The sequence below is a fragment of the Falco biarmicus genome, chromosome Z (genome assembly GCF_023638135.1).
Source record: "Falco biarmicus isolate bFalBia1 chromosome Z, bFalBia1.pri, whole genome shotgun sequence".
Classification (NCBI taxonomy): domain Eukaryota; kingdom Metazoa; phylum Chordata; class Aves; order Falconiformes; family Falconidae; genus Falco; species Falco biarmicus.
This window is the reverse complement of record NC_079311.1, coordinates 27,818,432-27,837,355: the sequence shown is the minus strand read 5'-3', so window position 1 is coordinate 27,837,355 and position 18,924 is coordinate 27,818,432. Positions and strand designations below refer to the sequence as shown.

The window sequence follows — 18,924 nt, the reverse complement described above, 5'->3', positions numbered from 1 at the left end:
CCGCCACTAGCTGGCAGCCGGCACGCCGCTGCGGCTCCGCCCTCCGCCCCGGCGCGGGGGCGGGGCGGGCCGGGCCGAGCCGAGCTAAGCGGGTCGCGCCGCACTCAGCGGCCTCGCTGCGCCTTCCGCTTCAGGCCCTGCCACCCTGGATTGCAGGTAGCAGGCGGGGATGGCGGCGCGGCCTCGGGCCCTGCCTGCGCCTCCCGGAGCGGTTACCGGACCGGGGTCGGCGGGTGGGCTCAGGAAGGGCGGTAGGGCCAGGGCCAGCTTGGGCGGGAGCGGCGCCGTGCGGTGGGGCCGAGGCGCGGCGTGGGGCGGCCGAGATTGTTGTGGGGGCGCTGGGAGCGAGCCGCGGCGGGGCGCCGTAGCCGTGTCACCCGCGGGCCTGGCCGGGCGTCGCGGGGAGCCGCTCGGCTCCTCCCCTGCCCCCTCCCCGCGGTGCCCAGCGCCGCCGCGGGTCCCCGCCCCGCTGGGGGCCGCGGGCGGGGGCGCGTAAGGCGGGCTGTCCTCCTGCAGCGCGGCGGGCCCGGCGCCCGTCCCGCGGCCGCCTCTTCCGTTGGCCGAGCGGCGGCCCCCGCGCTCCCAGCCCACGGCGGCCTGGCGCCCCGCCGCAGCAGCTGGCTGCAGTGGAAGTGAGCAGGCGGAGAGGCGCGCCGGGCGCCTGGGGCTGCGGGGCGGGTCTGGGGGGACGCGGGTGCTGGAGCCGGTGCCCGCGTGCGGGAGGCCGTGGCGGGCGGCGCGTAGAGCCCGGGGCCTGCGGGGGGGCGGCCCGGGGCGCCGCCTGCGCCGGGGGCGCGGGGTGACCGGGCCGGGGTCACCTGTTGGCGCCTCGCCAGTCTCAGCCTCGCACGGCGCGCAGGACCCGTGCCGTTCCCGGCACTCGGGCAAGTGCTCAACCTGAATGTGACAGTTAACAAAGCGCAGTAGTGCCCAGCTTTCCGTCGGTAGCGTAGTGTGTCTCTGTAACAAATCTTGCTTGGTGAAGAGTAGGCAGAGGCTCAAAGCTCTGTTTAAACATTGATTGTACTGTCTGTGATACTCACTGCGTTTGTGCAATCTGATGTGCATTAATGTGTTACTACTTTACAGAGCGGGAAGCTTGCTAAGCTGCTTTGATATACTGGCAGGTGTGTTTTGCAAATTCTGTCTCTGCATGTTGAAGTATTGAGGGAGTGTCCCTGGAACAGTTGAGGTGCTGTTTTGAGTGGTCTACAGATATGCAGGAAAATAGTATTGAGTCTTAATTTCTTCATATAAAAGTTATTTATATGTTGTTTTGCGTAGGGGTTTTAGCTGGCATCAGTGTGGGTGTGTATGTACCTATTACAAAGAAAACAGCAAATTACATGCATTAGTAGATGTTTTCTGTGAACATATCTTTGCCTGTTAGCGAGCTCTCTGGAGTGGGACAGTACGTCAGTGTACAGGCATACACGCATGCTTGCATAGCTGCATGTGGAAATCGTGGATGGCAGAAGCCTGCAGTTACAGAGATCTCGGTGGGAGTGATGGAGAGGGTCAGTGATGGGGAAAAGGACTTGCGGCTTGTACCAGTGATTGGCAGACTTCTGACACCGCTCGTCCTGAATACAGCAAGAGTCCTTGGAGCATTTCCAGGAGGGGTGTAGTGAGGGCTGCAGAACCAATGCCCTGTTCTGTGACGGGTAGTAGAATTGTGCAGTACCGATTCTCCTTCCTTCCTTTTTCCACATCATCTCCCTTACTGAAAGCTTCTCCTCCCACTACCCTGCTGCTGTTGGTGTATTCTGTCTTAAGTGCTGTACTTGCTGTTACTCATTTTTTCTGCCCCCCCCTTGAGGAAGAGTGCTTGTTGGAATAATGAAGATGGAGGAGGGTGGCTCTCACTGTGACTTTGAAATGGAGGGAAGTGAGGCAATGGCAGGGCAATCACTGAAATTTAAGTTCTTGTGTAACAGTGCCAACATTGTAGCATGGCTTTCTTTATAATCTCTTTGATGAGCCTTATGCTGCTGATTTGGCCACCAGGCATGCATAATCGTGTGCAAATACAGTATATTATGGTAAAGTCAGATGAACTGAGTATTCTCTGCTTGCCCTAGTTTTAAGTTTAATACAAATTTACTGTACTTACATGTGCTGTTGGGCTTTTATTTTTTTGTATTCCATACTTGCATTACACTTAAACAGTTGTTTTTAGGTAGTGTGATAGTATGGGAAGGAACATTTGAGGAGGAAGGAAAGGATAACTTTCAAACCATTCTATAGGTAATTCTAGTAAGCTTGAGGAAGTGACCTTTAGTCACATTTAGTAGATGATATAAATGAATGAGACACCTTTCCAACAAACGTCTAAATATCTGCTGCAGGTTACATCAAGTTTAAGGCAAGGAACTGATCATTTAAAGTGCTTCAGTTAAAAAAGAAAGCCAAAAAACCTGCATTGCATTGATTAAACATTTTTCCAGATATGTTTGAGTAGGTCTTATTTTTAACTATTATCTTTCTTTGAATAGCTGTTCCTAGTCAAAGGCTGAATATAATAGTTATTCTGAAACTACAATGTAAAAAATAATATCTGCAGAGCTGTATTTTCAGATATGGCAATATAGGATACTACCAAACATGCATTTCTTGTCTGACAAAATAATGGAGACACTCTGTTAGCATTTTGGTTTTTAAAGATAAAATCAGTATTTATTCAGTGAAATCTGTAATACTTTTAAAAAATCTGCTCCCCCTCCCCATCTATATTTTTAAAAGGCAGTTTAATATTTGTTGGCAGGTCAGGTTGTGGTGTGGCTTTCTGTTGTTTTTTTCCAAGTGAGCTAACTTAAAACGGGAGATAAGAGAACTTTGAAAATGAAACTTTGATTTTGGTTGGTGAGAAGATGCAAATAAAAATACAGAGAAATAAAGTGCAAATATAAGGAAAACATTCTGTTATCTTAGTAGCCAACTAAAGAATAAAAATTATTTGGTTTATGGTATGCATCATCTTCATTACATGTGTCTCACGGTTTCATCTTTTGATGAGTAGTGACAGTAAACTTTGTGCTGGCCAGGAGCATCAGAGTGCTGAAGGAGGTTGGAGGGAAGCGTTCATCTATGATTCCATCCAGTAAGGAAATCATATTGCTCATTTAAAGGACTCTACATAATTTCAGAAAAGCTACCCTCTGTTAAACATTTCCCTGTAATGTTGCTTGGCAGAGAGATATTAGAAGTTAAATGGCATTCTTTCCCACCATTTTCTTTTACTTTCCCTGCTTGTTAAGTCTGCTCATACAAAATGTATTGGCCTGGGCCGGCTCTTGGAATTCCATCTGTCTCTTTTTCTGTGTAAATTGTGTGCTCTTGTCATGCTGATCTGGCCTGAGCTAGTTGCTGGAGTTGCCAGTTGTACTTCCTCAGTAATTCACTTGGGATCCCCTTCACTTTTAAAAGGTTGTTTCCTGGATCATAATTGCTTTCTGTTTAAACCTGCATTAATAATAAGAATAATTAACAAACTAGTTAAATAGTTCTTGCTTCTAGAAACTATATAAATATATAAAATATGTAGGAACATATTATAAATTGATTTAACCTTCTTTTGCAAAACATCTAGTAACTACTTGCTCTGTATATACCATATGGTATTTATTGTCCAGTATACTGGATTGCTGAAGGGCTTCACCTGTTGACAAGAACACCCCACCACCACCACTAATCTGTAGGTAACTTGACTAGCTTTTTTGTGGTCTGCATCATATCCTGAAGCTATTGCATTTGCTATATTAATTCAGTAATATTAATCTGTTTTCTTAAGGCCTGCAGGATCATAACATATGCTTTTTGCATAATTTCATTTTCTTGCATGTAATTCTGTGAAAAAACTTGTGCTATACTTTGTTCTTACTCCATCAGAATGCCCTCTGATGTGGTGCAACAATTTATTGTTACCTCCATCCTCTTTTTCTTTTAGCTTAGTTTGGAATTTCTCCTAAGGAACAGCAAAAGGTTGTGAAGAATGTGTATGTTTATTGATGACTTTCATGAGCTTGTTCTCTGTGATATTTTTTTTTTTTTTACACACATCCCCCCCCCCCCCCCCCCCCCGCCACACACCCTTCTACAAACGTGGTATCAATCTAAAACAACTATTGGGAACCTTCAAGAGCATGGTGAAGCAGCGTTAGTCAAAGTCCCTTCAGCTGAAGGTAAAGAGCATGGTTAAAAACAACCATCTGGTTCTGGCAGCATGTGCAGCAGTATCACCAGCTTGTACCGGAAGAACCTACAAGCTGCGTGCAACTCAAAGTCTAGCCCCAGTCTAGAAAAAGAAATGTGGCACCTTTGTGGGTACTCTTACATAGCTGAATGTTAGCTTGCTTTTTCCCTTTCAACTAAACATTTCACTTGTTTTAGTTGCAGATTGGAAATAAATATTTCCAGGAAACTTTGCCCTTCAAGAACGTATTTCCATCAGCATATTTAAGTGACAGAGAAACAAGGTAGGATTTTTAAGAGCACATACTGTATGTATGTGACTTTTCCTTTCCAGACTGCAAGGGGAAAGACATAGACCTTATTCTTCTGCTTCACAAATAGAAACAATAATTAAAAGTATGGTCTGGGTGACATTACTTGCCTGATCTTTGATAGACAAACACTGTGTTGTTTAAGTGCATTGCATGTATTAAGTAATGGGAGCACAGAGACTGGGAAGTGTCAAAACTGACTCGGTGTCTCTGGCCAGTGTGTTTGACTCTTCTACAGAGTTGGCATTGCTGAATCCATTGCCATCTTTCCATTCTGTCATCTGCTTATTCCAATCATGAGCATTTTATCAATGAGACAGATCTTTGTGGTTCTTAAGAAATGGTACTACCTGCAGGCTTGGCATCTGGCAATAAGGAATCTGTTCTCAAAAAGATAAAATAAAAACGGTGGTTGGATTGACAGAAATGTAATGTTCATCCTAAACAAAAAAAGGGATCTTCTCAAATCAGTTCAGATTCTAGTTGAGAAGGTAATTAACAACGTAAATACCGATTTACAGAGTACCAGTTCTTTTGCTGAGAGCAACTTATTGTGGTGGTTTCAAAATAATGCAGGCTTCCTACAAAACACAGGAGTGTCAAGGGAAGCCCCTCTAAATCTTTGTCCTGTTTAAGTATTGAGTAATTAAAGTTGATATTTTTTGAGGCATACATCTCTTCAGAAAGACACTAAGTAGTATATTTTAACAGAAAAAATAAAAAATGATCAGGAAAAAACCACAAGTGAAAGACTCCAACAACAAATGAGTTAAAGTGTGTATTTTAGCATGGTGTCATGTTAAGACATTGGTGTCCCCCATGGGTCTGTTTTTTTGGTTGTCCCATGCTAATTTTTGAGTTGTATCTGACACCTTCGTGAAAGATTAAATCATCAGAAAGCCTTTATATTTGCAAAATGTGGAGGTTTTGATGGTTTTACCCTCAAAGAAATATCCCAATCATATTAATATATTCTTTGGGGTAATACAGTGATTTATAGTAGTTAACATACTGTTAGCTAACCAAGTTTCTGTTCATTATTCCTCTTCTGTGTTTTAGACAATTTTTTCAGTATTGAGATGGATTGGGTCAGATTAATTTCTGTGCACAGCCTGCTTTATAATATAAAGTGAATTGATAAAATATTGTAAATTCTTAATGAAGTGAATTGTATTCTGGAAGCACTTCTGGTGTGTACTGGTGAAGTGAATCCTGTTGGTAACTTATTTTCAGTTATTTTCTATACATTTTAAATATGGAAAGCAGCAGCAAAGAAAAGGATATGCCATCTTTTTATCTTCTCCTTGTTTTCATTCCATAGTAAATCTTTAATGATAAATTTACTTGAATTAGTGTCACTCCATTGTCATTCTTTTTGAGAAGGAGGATGACAAGACAGCTATGATCTGAAGAAATAATTTTTTTCAACTGAAGTACTGTTTTTGTTAGTGTTGTAGTTGATGCTGAGAATTACTGACAGGCTTGTACCACTACCCAGCAATGAACGCAGCAGTCATCTAATGCCTTATAACCATGGAAATGTCCTAGAAATGCAATCAAAAAAAATTAAATATGTATTTGTAGGTAATGGTATCTACATTCATAGGTACTGTGAATCTCTTGAATTATTTTATTTTATAGAAGTCTTCTAAATAATATTTCTCTGTGGTTTTTTTTTTAAAAGCATGTTGAAGCCGTATGGCAGGTTGAGTAACTCCCATTAAAAGTCTTGGGGAAAGAACAGTTGAACGTATATTCTGAGTTTTGGACCCTTGCCTGTGGAGCTGGCCAGTCATTCCTCTCACCAGCTAGCAGTGCTGCTCACTTGACCTTCTGATACTTATGCCACCAGCTTCTGATGCTACTGTTGCTTTCGAGTGTCTATCAGACTTATTTGTAGGGCTGTTCTTTGCACTGAAGCACAGAAATGGAAGTTCTGCAGTTTCCTGCTCGAGGTTGCCGATGTGAAGGCTTTTTTCCTCTTAATTTTCTTTTGTACTGTTATTGGCCAACGAGTTGTAATTGTTTGGTAGTGAACTCCTGCCTCCTTCCCTCCTGCTTGTAGTTACTCTTCAAAGTTGATTGCTTTTTGTTACCAGGGCACACACCCATCTTTCAAACAGGAGTTAATTTTATAAGCTGTGTTCGGAGAAAGCGCTGTGTTCTGAGAAGAGCCTCTGTGTTGCTTTCAAGTTCACAAGGCTTTATTAACTCAAAGCACATGAAGAAAATCTTTCTCCCCTCCCTTTCTTTAGGGCAGATATAGCTGTGGCAAGAGATTGTTGGTTTTGTGGGTGGGTTTTTTTGTTGTTGTTGCTGTTTATATGTGACTAGATAACATGATCAGTTTCTAACCTTGCTGTGTGACTTTTATTTGTACTTTTTCTAGCATCATTTCAGCTTTTTAACAGAATGGCTTGAGTTTTCCTAGGAGATTACTGGAAAGATTTCTGAAGTGCAGGGTAAAAATCAGGAATTAAAAGAACAGGGACAGCTAAATATTTAGGTTTCTTGCCTAAAACCACAGGGTGGCCGAAAGTTTTAATGCAGAATTTTTCTGTGCTGTGCCTCCAGTAACCATGGTTCTTGACAGTGCAGGAACTGTAATTTCTGCTCAAGGAATTGTCATGAATATCTCTAACTCAGTGGCTGAAACCTCACCATATTTATTGCCTCACTGCTAGGTATTGTGCTAAGGTAGTAAAAAACAACTGCTGCTATTCCAAAAGTTCTAACTGACTCCATGTATATATTTCAAAGTCAAATAAATATATTGGGCAACATTCTTGAGTTTTATGTGGGTGTTTTTTTTCAGTGGAAAAAGATTTTGATGATTGATTCTTTATTTAGGTTTTGTTGTGCTACTGTATTGTTGAATTCAAAATGCTTAAAAGCTGACTGGATGAAGTATATCTGTACAAGCAGTGGTACACAGACTGGTGATGAAGAATCCTAAGTAGACCACAGTTGTGAGAACTGAAAAAGGATGTTTAAGGCTAAAGGAACATTAGTAATAGTTTCTCCATAATAGAAGTTTGTAAGTGGCAAATAAAATCCCCTTCTGCAAAACTATGGGGATTTTGTTTTTCCTAGTTTATTAGGATAGGGAGCAGCAGGTTTATTTGAGACTAAGCAGGGAATCAGAGATGGGAGCATCCTTCCCAGTCCCTAATCAGAAACAGAGTATGCTTAAATTTTGCATGAGCGTGGATTATTTTCATTTGCAAGTGAGATTTGCACACAGCTTCCCCTCTTATTTTAAGGCAAATGAATAGAGATTGATCGTGGTGGCATTTTGGGGAGTATCTAATTGCAGAAGTTTGCATAAAGTATTCCTTTGTTTGTTGCATCTAAGCCTCAGAATGGCAGCAAGTAGCAGCTTTAGAAGTTTGCAAACTGATAATGGCATGTTTGAAGTCAGTCTTGTTGGTGAAGCGTTAGTGAGCTTTTGAATGTGGTTTATGGCCACCTAAATTCTGAATTGTTTCTGCTTGACACTTGCATACTAACTTCCCTTCTTTGAGTGTCATTGCCTTGAACACACACAAAGCTATGCTGAATTTTTTGTGAGCTGTGTTGGCTAGAGAGCCACTAGTTACTGTTCAAAGCAAAGGTGAGGCTGACAGTGGAGGAAGCATGGATTTGGAAACAGATGTGACCTTTCTATTTTGTGAAGTAGCTGTGTCATGGAGGTGGTGCAGATGATGCTGAAAACAAAGAAATTAAAGTAACTAAGCCTTTTCTGTGTTCAGGCATCCATTGGTGTATGCCTGCTGTGATAGTGACCTTGTCTTTGCCTGTTAAGAGATGGTAATGGCTTGTGGCAGTTGTATACCTGTAAAGGCACCAGGCAATGTGTTTGGAATAGTTGTGAGGGAGGAACGGTCAAGGCAAAATAATCTGTTTCCAAAAGAAATAGAAAAACAAAAAATTACCGTAGAATTCAGATATTGGTTATTCTTAAGATGCTTTAAGAGTCTTGTGCTATATTCATTAAACACTAGTATACAGTTTCCTATACTAGTATAGGAATATATACTATATACTAGTAAGAAATGCATTTGAATAAAATAGTGTGAGTTCGGTTGATAGTGAATAAGTTAATAGGGTTTTTGGGGGAGTGGGGGATTGTTGGTGACCTGTAAAGACAGCTGTTGACCAGCCAGGGTGCCATTCTATGAATCTAAAGCAAGCTGTCCTCACATTTGGAAGACAGAAGCATTGTAGTACCCTCGGTAGACAGGCCTAGTCCATGGTTGTACCTGACTGAGGTAAAAGCTGTTAGTTTGGTTTTTTTTTTTAAAGCTTTGTTTACTGAGATTATTGGCAATAGAAAAAACACACAGCTGAATATGGCAGAAGTTGCTGTGGATGTAGATGGCCTCAGAGGTGAGGGACCATAAAGAGTCACATGGATTAAAAGGATGGAAAAATGGACTGGAAAGGTGCTTCTTTTTTGTGTACAATGCTTCTCAAATGTTTTTAATGTTTAAGAATATCAGGAGTATATTTATGGTATCTTATCTTGGAATTTTTTTTAATATAATTTTTAAAGGTAGATGTTAGTGATAGTTTTGTTATGCGATACCCTGCAAAGCATGAGGTGAAGCTGAACAGGGAAGTGCTGGTCATGACTTCTGGGGGAAAGAAAATTTTCCTGCGGTCCTCTTCATATTTCTGATCAAGCTGTGTTTTATTTTTAGGAGGATAGCATTGTGATAAAAATGGAAGTTGACGTAAATGGAGAGGCCAGAAGTACCCTGTCTACCCTCCCTGTGCCTCTTGCTGAGGTGAGTCCTGTGGGCAGAATGGAAGCAGAGAAGCCCCGCTGTTCCAGCACCCCCTGCTCACCAATGCGGCGGACAGTTGCAGGATATCAGATCCTTCACATGGATTCTAATTACCTGGTTGGCTTCACAACTGGAGAGGAGCTGCTAAAATTAGCCCAGAAGTGTACAGGAGGTGAAGAGAATAAAGGGGAATCTGGGCCAAACTGGCATTCCAAACAGCTTGATTCTGGACTTACGCGTTCCTCCCGTTTGTACAAAACTAGAAGTAGGTACTATCAGCCATATGAGATCCCAGCAGTAAATGGAAGGAGGAGACGACGGATGCCCAGCTCAGGGGATAAATGCACTAAGGCTTTGCCTTATGAACCTTACAAGGCACTTCATGGTCCCCTGCCTCTTTGCCTTTTAAAAGGTAAAAGGACTCATTCAAAATCTCTGGACTACCTCAATTTAGATAAAATGAGTATTAAGGAACCTGCTGACACAGAAGTGCTACAATACCAGCTCCAACACCTTACGCTTAGAGGGGACCGTATGTTTGCAAGAAATAACACATGAGCTGTCATCCTGAATTTAGAACCAATTTCTGATTATTTCTCTGTTGCTGCGAAAATCCACTGTTGTACTGTGTACATGACTGTCCACGCTGTAGGCAGTTGTATCAGCTAAATGTTATCAAAAAGTAACCTTATTTTAATAGAATCTTGTCAATGCAGTGCATTACAACTACTTGGAGAGAGAAATCTTTCCTGAGCAAGCAGCTTCTGATGCAAATTTGACTGCAGCTGGTGAATATTTCTTTGGACATCTTGTCCAGGTTTCAACTGGGATAGAGTTAATTTTCTTTTTGTTAGCTGATGCAGTGCTATGGTTTGATTTGGTGTAAGAACAATGTTGATAACATACTAATGTTTTTAGCTGTTGCTAGGTAATCTCTACTAAATCAAGGACTTTCAGTTTCTCAGGCCCTGCCAGTGAGAAAGCTGGAGGGGCACAGGAAATTAATTGAGAGGGGACACAGACAGGACAGTGACCACAACTAGCCAAAGTTGGATATTCCATACTGTAGAACATCATGCCAAGTATATAAACTGGGGGGAGTTGGCTGGGGCCTGTGGATCACTGCGCAGAGACTGGCTCGGCATCAGTCAGCAGGTGGTGAGCGATTGTACTGTGCATTACTTGAGTTTTTTTCCCCCTCTTTCCCTTTGGGTTTTATTCCTCTCCCCTTCTCCCTCCTCTTCATTACAGCTGTTATTATTATTTTTATTATTAGTGTTTAGTTTATTTTATTTCAATCATTAAATTGTTCTTACCTCAACGCTCCAGTTTTACCTTTTCCCTCAATTCCTCTCCCCATCCTTTGGAGTCTGGGGGAGTGAGCGAGCAGCTGCATGGTACCGAGTTGCTGGCTTGGTTAAACCATGACACACCTTTTGATAAAGAAAAAAAAAGTGTTTGATTTTTGGGTTTGGGAAGTTTGGGTTTTTTGTAGTTAGATCTAGTATTTACAGTAATTTAACACTGGAAAAATTGGTGATGTCTGCCTCGTTGCGAATTTTGGCTTGATGTTAGAAATCGCTCTTGGATAAGTACTCAAGTTTAGGAAGTTTTTGGCTTTAGTTCATGTTCCTGTATTCTACAGGAAAATGTAGAAAAAGGTGAAGTTTTTTGCTTGGTCTATATTTTTTTTTTTTTACATAATTGAGAAGAAAATTAGCTTGGCTAAATTGGATCACTTGCTAGTTAAACAATCCAATTCAAACACTTTCAAACCGTGCTGTCACTGGTGATGGTGAGATTCACTCATAAAGCAAACTTCTGCTGCTTGAATCCTGTTAAATTATTTTTTAGTTTGTGTACTGAAGTAATTGCTTTACCTCCTCTGTTCTGTAAAACTTGTTCAGGGTATTTGGTTTATTAAAACCAAACCTTTTGGGGATTGAAATTTTTTTGTCATTGTTAGTGGGATTTATTTTTTACACTGTATTGACACGCAAACAAGGATTTACTGCAGATTCCAGTAAATACACTGGAATGGCCACATTGGTATGCCAATAATGTTTTTAATTCTAATTCATTATTTCTTTATCATTTATAGTAATGGAAGGTGTCAGATAACTTCAGCATTGCTTTGGAAGTGCACTTGATTTGAAGCACTGAACACCTGAGGTCTGGAAGGCTGATTATTTTTTTTTTTAGTTAGTTGTTTGGTGGGTTTTTTTGGATGGAGTGCAGGTGAAGTATTTCGGTATTAGCATTGAAGAGATTATCCTGGATTATACAACAGAGTAGATTGAATACATTGGGTTACTTTTGTTAAGATTTTTTTTATTCAAACATGACATTAAATGCAGTTTTGACAGCTGTATTACTAGATGTGTTTAAAACATTATAGTAACATGTTTAAAAATGAAAAATAGTTTTCAGATCTTTTTTTAGGTGCAGTCTTTTACTAGAGCAGCGTGCAACTTGGTTTTGCTGATGACTGCTGCAGAAGTTAAAAATGAGATCACATTGTTTTGAAACATAAATTAGTTCATCAGCTATTTCTGGTAGAATTAAGATATTTTTTTGTTGGTTGGTTGGTTGGTTTATAATTCAGAATTAATAGAAGGCACTAGTATAGTGAAATTCACTGTGGAAAACGAAGAGGAGTTCTCATTCTGTCACTGCTTCCACAGTTGTAAATGAAGGCAGCCCAGTAGCCTGCATTTTGCTGGTTTGGTTTTGGGTTTTTTTTTTTGAGTTATTGTAATATCTGCAACGAAGTGATGTGTTTTCTGAAAGTTAACTACACCTGTGTAAATTTAATGCATTGAACAATGATCTTGAAAGTAAAATCTTCCTATATAGTCTTTAGTTTGAAAAACAGAATATGGTCAAATGCCAAAGAGATGGGGATTTTGTTTAAGGAATAAACACCACTGTTTATTGAAATACTCTATGAAACTGTATTTCTGGCTGCAAAATAAAAAGGGTGGTATAAAAGTCTATTGTTGTGGAGTCTTTTGCTGTGTAGGAGAAAGAGGACATTTGAAAAATACAGCTTTAGACCAGGGATCATTTAAGAACAATGTTAAACCAGGGGTCTTGGACTTCTGTAAAATAGATGCTTAGGTTTGTTACTTTGTTTCAGGAAATGGGCCATTCAATTATTAATACTTTGTGCAGGTTTCTAATGTCATCCTGTGCCTTAATTCTATAGCTACACTAATAGGTTGATGGCTATCTAGACAAGTTCAAACAAAGTACTAACGCACCTTTTTAATCTGTTTGGTGATTTGCTTATGAAGATGCTTGCATGTGGTAATGTTTGCTTAACTCATACACATTTCCAGCTGTCATAGCATATGGGTAATACTACTTATAATAAGCAAAGAATTTTTAATGGATAACATAACTGTTACTTCTAACTCTTTCAGTGGTACCAAATAATCTGGAACTGAAATTATCCAACATAATCAGATTTTGATGTTCTGGATGTTTGGAAGGGTGGCCTGGCTGAAGTCAGTTACTAATGATAAACTTAATGTATGCTAAAAAGAAACAATGGGGGAAATTATCTTCAGTGAGAATACAAGCCTAAAAAATAGAAAAAAAATATTTGAGGAAGACTAATTTTATAGTGGGGCTGCATTACAGAAATGTAACTAAGTTTTTAAGTTGTAGGAAGAATGCAGATTTAAGACTGAAGACAATTAGGTTTTATTACAGTGCTAATAACTTCAAAGACAAGGTAAAACTTGGCAGCCAACAGTAAAAGTGCACATTTCTTTGCATGTTCTGTGAAGATTTGGCAAATACAGTTTTATTGATGATCTTTCTGGGGCCTTACTGCTTGCGTGAATGGTTTTCAGTGTTTTGATCTGTTAATTGGGCCATCAGTTTCCATGATGTGTGATTACACTGAACACTGAGTGGCAAAAACATGCAAATGGGATCCTCAGAAGAACAGACTTAATGTTTGGATTATTGATTATTCTTTTGTCTGTATCGCTCCACATTTTTTAGCCAGAGGTTAATTCCAAGTCCGTGAGAACCTTCAGATGACTGTGGTGGTTTTGCTAGTGAAATATTTTTTTCCTCTTTATTCCACCATAAAAGCACTCAGGGAAGATATTTATGTATTCAGGTATATAGAATATGGAAAACTTCCATTTTTGGAAGGAGCAAGGGGGTTCCCTAGCTGTCTGTGGTCCTTGTTTCTTGTAAAACCTAGGTATTGTTATGATACTTAAGCATAACAATCTTTTCTGTGAGCTGCTATTGTATGTGTTTGCGTCTGACACTTAACTGTGGATGCAGCTTGGGAGAGTGTAGGCTGTTACAAGATGCTGATAACTGACCTGAAAGTATCACAGATTCACTAAAAAATGTCTCTTGTGTCTCAGGAATCATTATCAAGCAATTCTGTGGCCTTTTATCCTTGCGTCAGAGTGGTGAATTCCATCAATCAACAGCTACTTTACTTTCCTCCTCTATAATGCAGGGATCGTTCTTAATGATGGTACTCCCTCAGAAGCTGCCTTTGGTTGTTGCATTTGGCTGCTTCTGGATAGCAGTAGTTCAGATTCAGTGCTACTGTTCCAGTGCTGTTAAGTGCTAAATCTAATCTTGTGCATTTTTGTGCTATGGCTCAAGTGGTGGTAGTGGAGGAGGAACGTACTCCTCCATTTTCGATACCCAGTCTGCCCTACATCCTCCTTAACTTACAGTTAGCCTTAGTAGTTTGGTGGTAGAGGTTGGTATCAATGCAAACCTACAGAGGAGCTATCTAGGCCACGTTAGAAGCACTGGGGAAAGACTGTCAGTCTGGGGGGTGGGGTGGGGAAATCCAGAATCAGCTGATTGAACTGAAAACAAAAGGGAAGGGAAGGATAGTAACTGACTACATTCCACCCATTTTTAGGAGACAGTTGTTTAAAAGCACATATGCTTCATCTTACCTATCAAAGAATTGGTCTGCAGTGAAACGAGGGGGAGGACAAAGGAGAGTTTTGCAGAATGCTTTTATTTCTGTGAAGAGTGGGAGGGCAGAAAGAATTCTCTTAGAATATAGCAGGTGAAAGGCTGGAGAAACAAATAGAAAACCTCAGATGGGTAGTGCTGTGTGAGTAGGAAGGCTGGAATAGCGTATGGCTTCAGCATCAAAACAAAGATGTGGAAGGAGATGGTGTGCTAGTCTCAAAACTCTAGAAACCAATTGTCCATATTTCTGGATGATGAAAGTGAAGAGAGATGTTTAGCAAAATGCGATTGGAGCTGGGCTGCAGTGAAGGTAGAAAAGAGCTTGAGGCTATGAGTGTACACCTGCATACTCATCGTAAGTTCAGATGAAATTTGGAACAGAGTTCTGAGGAAATAATAACTTTTTGCCACTTGAATATGGTCTGAATTAAAATCCTGTGGTGTTCTGGTGATATTCTGCAGCTCTACACAGGGACAATATCGAGATGGTGCAATTTCATAGTTCTTTGACAAAGCAAAGTCTAAACTGCCTGTGCACAAAGAACTTTTGTCTATTATGTTCCTTTTATTATTATTTTCAGTTTACAAAAAAAAAGCTTCAAGCTTCTTTATGTATTTGGTATAAATACCAATCATTATGTCTGGTAGGATTATTGCCCTATTTCATTTTGCTGTTTTGTCAGACTCTTGCCTGCTGAAGCTCCTGATGACCTGTTCTTCCTGTGAAGGTGAAAGAGACACAAGTGCTAAAATATGCAAGAACTCAGAACAGCATTAACAGCTTGAACCATATGAAAAATGGAGCAGGCCATGTTTTGCTGTAGTGCTTTGCATTAACCTATTTTTCAGAGACTTAAGAAATGTTGAAGAAAAGCATTAGGTACTGAAATGCTTCTAGAAGTCTATTTAAGGCCAGAAATACTGCAGCTATGCTTCACGGTGTGAACTGTAGATGCAAATCGATAAAACTACTGAGGGAGACATGTCATAGTGCACTGGAGTATCGGGTGGCAGAGCACCAACATCTTAAGCTAGATTAATGAGAGTGTAAGATTTCTTTTTTCCTGCTTAGCTCAATGAGTTAAGATTTTTTTATTTGGGGCTAACATCTTCCAATTTTTATGTAGGAAACTAGAAAGATGTCCAGAATAAATACAGCTGCAAGCAACTGCCTGCATGTAAAATTTCTACCTGTCTATATTAATGTTTTCCATATACTTTAAAGCATTTCAGTGTTCAGCTGATATTATTTTAAAGTTACTTTTGGTAAAGAGATAATAGAAAAAAAAGCAGTATTGGAGGAAGAAATGCTGATGGGGTATCAGTTAAAATGGTAGACAAACTTTTGTGGAAATGGTCACAGTCCTATTAATTTAAAACTTTGAAGTAGAACTACAAACATGGCTAAAAAATTATTCATCACTCCAGGGAGCAGAGGTGGGACAAGATGTTACATATAAACTATTCAAATCTGTATATGCTGTGAGATGCAGTCATCTTTCAGAGGTGTCAAGTGTTTCACAAAAGTTAACCTTAGCATTTCAGAGGGGTTTTTAGAAGGCTGGTTTAGCCATTTCTTACAGAATCATTTAGGTTGGAAAAAACCTTTAAAATTATCAAGCTCAAATGTAAACCTAACATTGGTAAGTCCACCACTAAACCATGTCCCTAAGCACCACATCTACATGTTTTTTTAAACCTCTAGGGATGGTGATTCCACTACCTCCCTGGGCAGACTGTTCCAGTGCTTCCCCACCTCTTCAGTGAAGAAATTTTTCCTAATGTCCAACCTAAACCTCCCCTGGTACAACTTGAAGCCATTTCCTCTTGCTAGTTACCTGGGAGAAGAGACCTACCCCCACCTGCCTACAGCTTCCTCTCAGGTAGTTGTAGAGAGCAGTAAGGGCCCCCCCTTGAGCCTGCTTCTCTCCAGATTAAACAACCCCAGTTCCCTCAGCTGCTCCTCACAAGACTTGTGGTCCAGAGCCTTCACCAGCTTTTTTGCCCATCTGTGAACACGCTCCAGCACCTCTACAGCCCTCTTGTAGGGAGGGGCCCGAAACTGAACACGGGGTTTGAGGTGCAGCCTCACCAGTGCCAAGTACAGGGGGACAATCACTTTTCTAGCCCTGCTGGCCACACTGTGTCTGACACAGGCGAGGATGCTGCTGGCCGCCTGGGCCCCCTGGGCACACTGCTGGCTCCTGCCCAGCCGGCCATCACCCAGCACCCCCAGGCCCTTTCCCACCAGGCCCTTTCCAGCCGCTCTGCCCCAGCCTGTAGCGCTGCGTGGGGCTGGTGTGACCCAAGGGCAGGACCCGGCACTGAGCCCTGCTGAACCTCACACAACTGGCCTGGGCCCATTGCTCCAGCCTGCCCAGGTCCCCCTGCAGAGCCTCCTGCCCTCAGGCAGGTCAGCACTCCCCCTGCAACTTGGTGTCATCTGCAAACTCACTGAGGGTGCACTTGATCCCCTCATCCAGATAGTCAATAAGCAGACATTAAACAGAACTGGCCCCAGTCCTGAGCCCTGAGGAACACCACTGGGCTGGCTGCCAACTGGGTTTAACTCCATTCACTACCACTCTTTGGGTTTGGCCTCTGTGTCAGTTTTTTACACCCAGTGAAGAATGCACCCCGTCCAAGCCATGAGCAGCCAATTTCTCTGGGAGAATTCTTGGGGGTGACAGTGTCAAATGCTTTACTAAGGTCCAGGTAGACAACATCTACAGCCTTTCACCTATCCTCCAGGTGGGTCATCTTGTCACAGAAGGAGATTGGGTTTATCAAGCAGGACCTGCCTGTCATAATTCCATGCTGGCTGGCCTGATTCCCTGGTTGTCCTGTGTGTGCAGCATGAAGGTGCTCAGGATGATCTGCTCCACAAGCTCCCCTGGCACCAGGGTCAGGCTGACAGGCCTGTAGTTCCCCAGATCCTCCTTTCCGCCCTTCTTGTAGATGGGTGTCACAATGGATAACCCCCAGTCTTCTGGGACCTCTCCAGTTAGCCAGGACAGCTGATAAATAATGGAGGGTGGTCTGGCGAGCCCCTCCACCAGCTCCCTCAGTACCCTCAGGTGGATCCAATCCAGCCCCATAAACTTTTGTACATCTAAGTGGAGCAGCAGGTCACTAACTGTTTCATCCTGGACCGTGGGGACTTCATTCTGCTCCTTGTCCCTGTCTTCCAGCTCAGGGGGCTGAATACTAGAGGGAAGCCAGTCTTGCTATTAAAGACTGAGGCAAAGAAGGCATTGAGTACCTCAGCCTGTTCCTCATCCCTTGTGGCAGTGTTCCCCACCACATCCAATAAAGGATGCAGGTTATCCTTGGCCCTCCTTTTATTTCTAATGTATTTGTTAAAACTTTTATTATCTTTTATGGCAGTGGCCAGCCCAAATTCTAGCTGGGCTTTCGTCTCTTTGACAACATCCTTGTGGTCCCCCAGAGCTGCCTGCCCCTTCTTCCAAAGGTGGGAAACTCTCCTTTTTCCCCTGAGTTCCAGCCAAACCTCTCTGTTCAGCCAGGCCAGTCTCTTCTCCTCCATGGGCTCATCTTTTGGCACATGGGGATGGCCTGCTCCTGTGCCTTTGAGACTGCCTTCTTGAAGAATTTCCAGCCTTTCTGCACCCCTTTGGCCCTCCAGGACTGTCTGCCAAGGGACTGTCAATCAGGCTCTTAAGCAGGCCAAAGTCAGCCCTCCACAAGTCCAAAGCTTCTAATAGTTTATAGTCCAAGGTTTATAATAGTTTATAATGTACTTGATTGGATTTCAAGATACGATGGCAAGTCAAAATGTTTTTTCTCTTGGCTTGAACCCTGGATTGCTGAAACTTTAAGATCAATTTCTGTATTCTTTCCTCTACTCCCAGTTAGATTGTCCCTCTCTTGTACTGCAAATCATCTTGTTCTGTTACCAGTCCAAAAGTAATTATGATTGGTAACTTTGAGCTAAATTTGTCCATTCTCACATGTACTTACTAGAAACAAATACTTTTTCTGGTAGCTATCCATGAAGGGTGTATGTGACTTGGCTGCTAAGTGTAAACATAGGCTTTTTACGTATCTGATTGAAAGCAAACTCTATGGTTAGGTTTTGGAAAGTTACTATTGCGGGTTTTTTTGGATTGTCCTAATATGTAAAGAATAAGAAAAGCCTAGAAATCAGCTAGATGATCCTAAAAAGGAGAAGGCATTTATAAAGATAGGAGAAATGACTGAAGTCTTGTATTACCAGTGCCATTGCTCTGAGAAAGTCTACAATCTAAAGAACATATCTACCATTTCTCAGTTTTCAGGCTGAAAGATTTTAGACTGATGCAGGAGGGGGCCTGGAAATCAGGACCCTGTTAGCTGAAAGGAACGTGCTCGAGCTTGTAGGCCACAAACCCTGGGAGGACAAGGAATGTGAATAGATAACAATCAACAGGGTGCGTCATGCCGAGAGAAGATAAAGGAATGAGGCACAGATAGCGCCAAGGAAAGATAACACCTTGCTGTTAATTGATAGTAGTTAACCACCAATCGGGGATTGCCTAGTATGCAAGGCTTAGCTTCAAGAACCGATCTGTTTAAAGCGCGCAGCTTCTGAAAGTGTATATAAACTCGTGATTGTGTACAATAAATTGACATCTTGCTTGCATCAAGTTGCCTCCCGTCTC

General features: G+C 41.8%; 1 protein-coding gene across 6 annotated transcripts; it reads left to right on the top strand.

The window, feature by feature from the left end:
• Positions 1-12,286, top strand: MACIR (macrophage immunometabolism regulator). Of its 6 annotated transcripts, none has more exons than XM_056325082.1 (3): positions 26-156; positions 4,390-4,475; positions 9,206-12,286. In XM_056325082.1, exon 3 carries the CDS (start codon positions 9,227-9,229, stop codon positions 9,848-9,850), a length of 624 nt encoding a protein of 207 aa, XP_056181057.1. In that variant the 5' UTR covers positions 26-156; positions 4,390-4,475; positions 9,206-9,226; the 3' UTR covers positions 9,851-12,286. The 6 variants fall into 6 exon arrangements, with proteins under 6 accessions (XP_056181058.1, XP_056181057.1, XP_056181061.1 ...); XM_056325086.1 differs by lacking the exon at positions 26-156 and adding an exon at positions 559-632; XM_056325087.1 differs by lacking the exon at positions 26-156 and adding an exon at positions 841-1,127.
• The last annotated feature ends 6,638 nt before the right edge of the window (positions 12,287-18,924 follow it).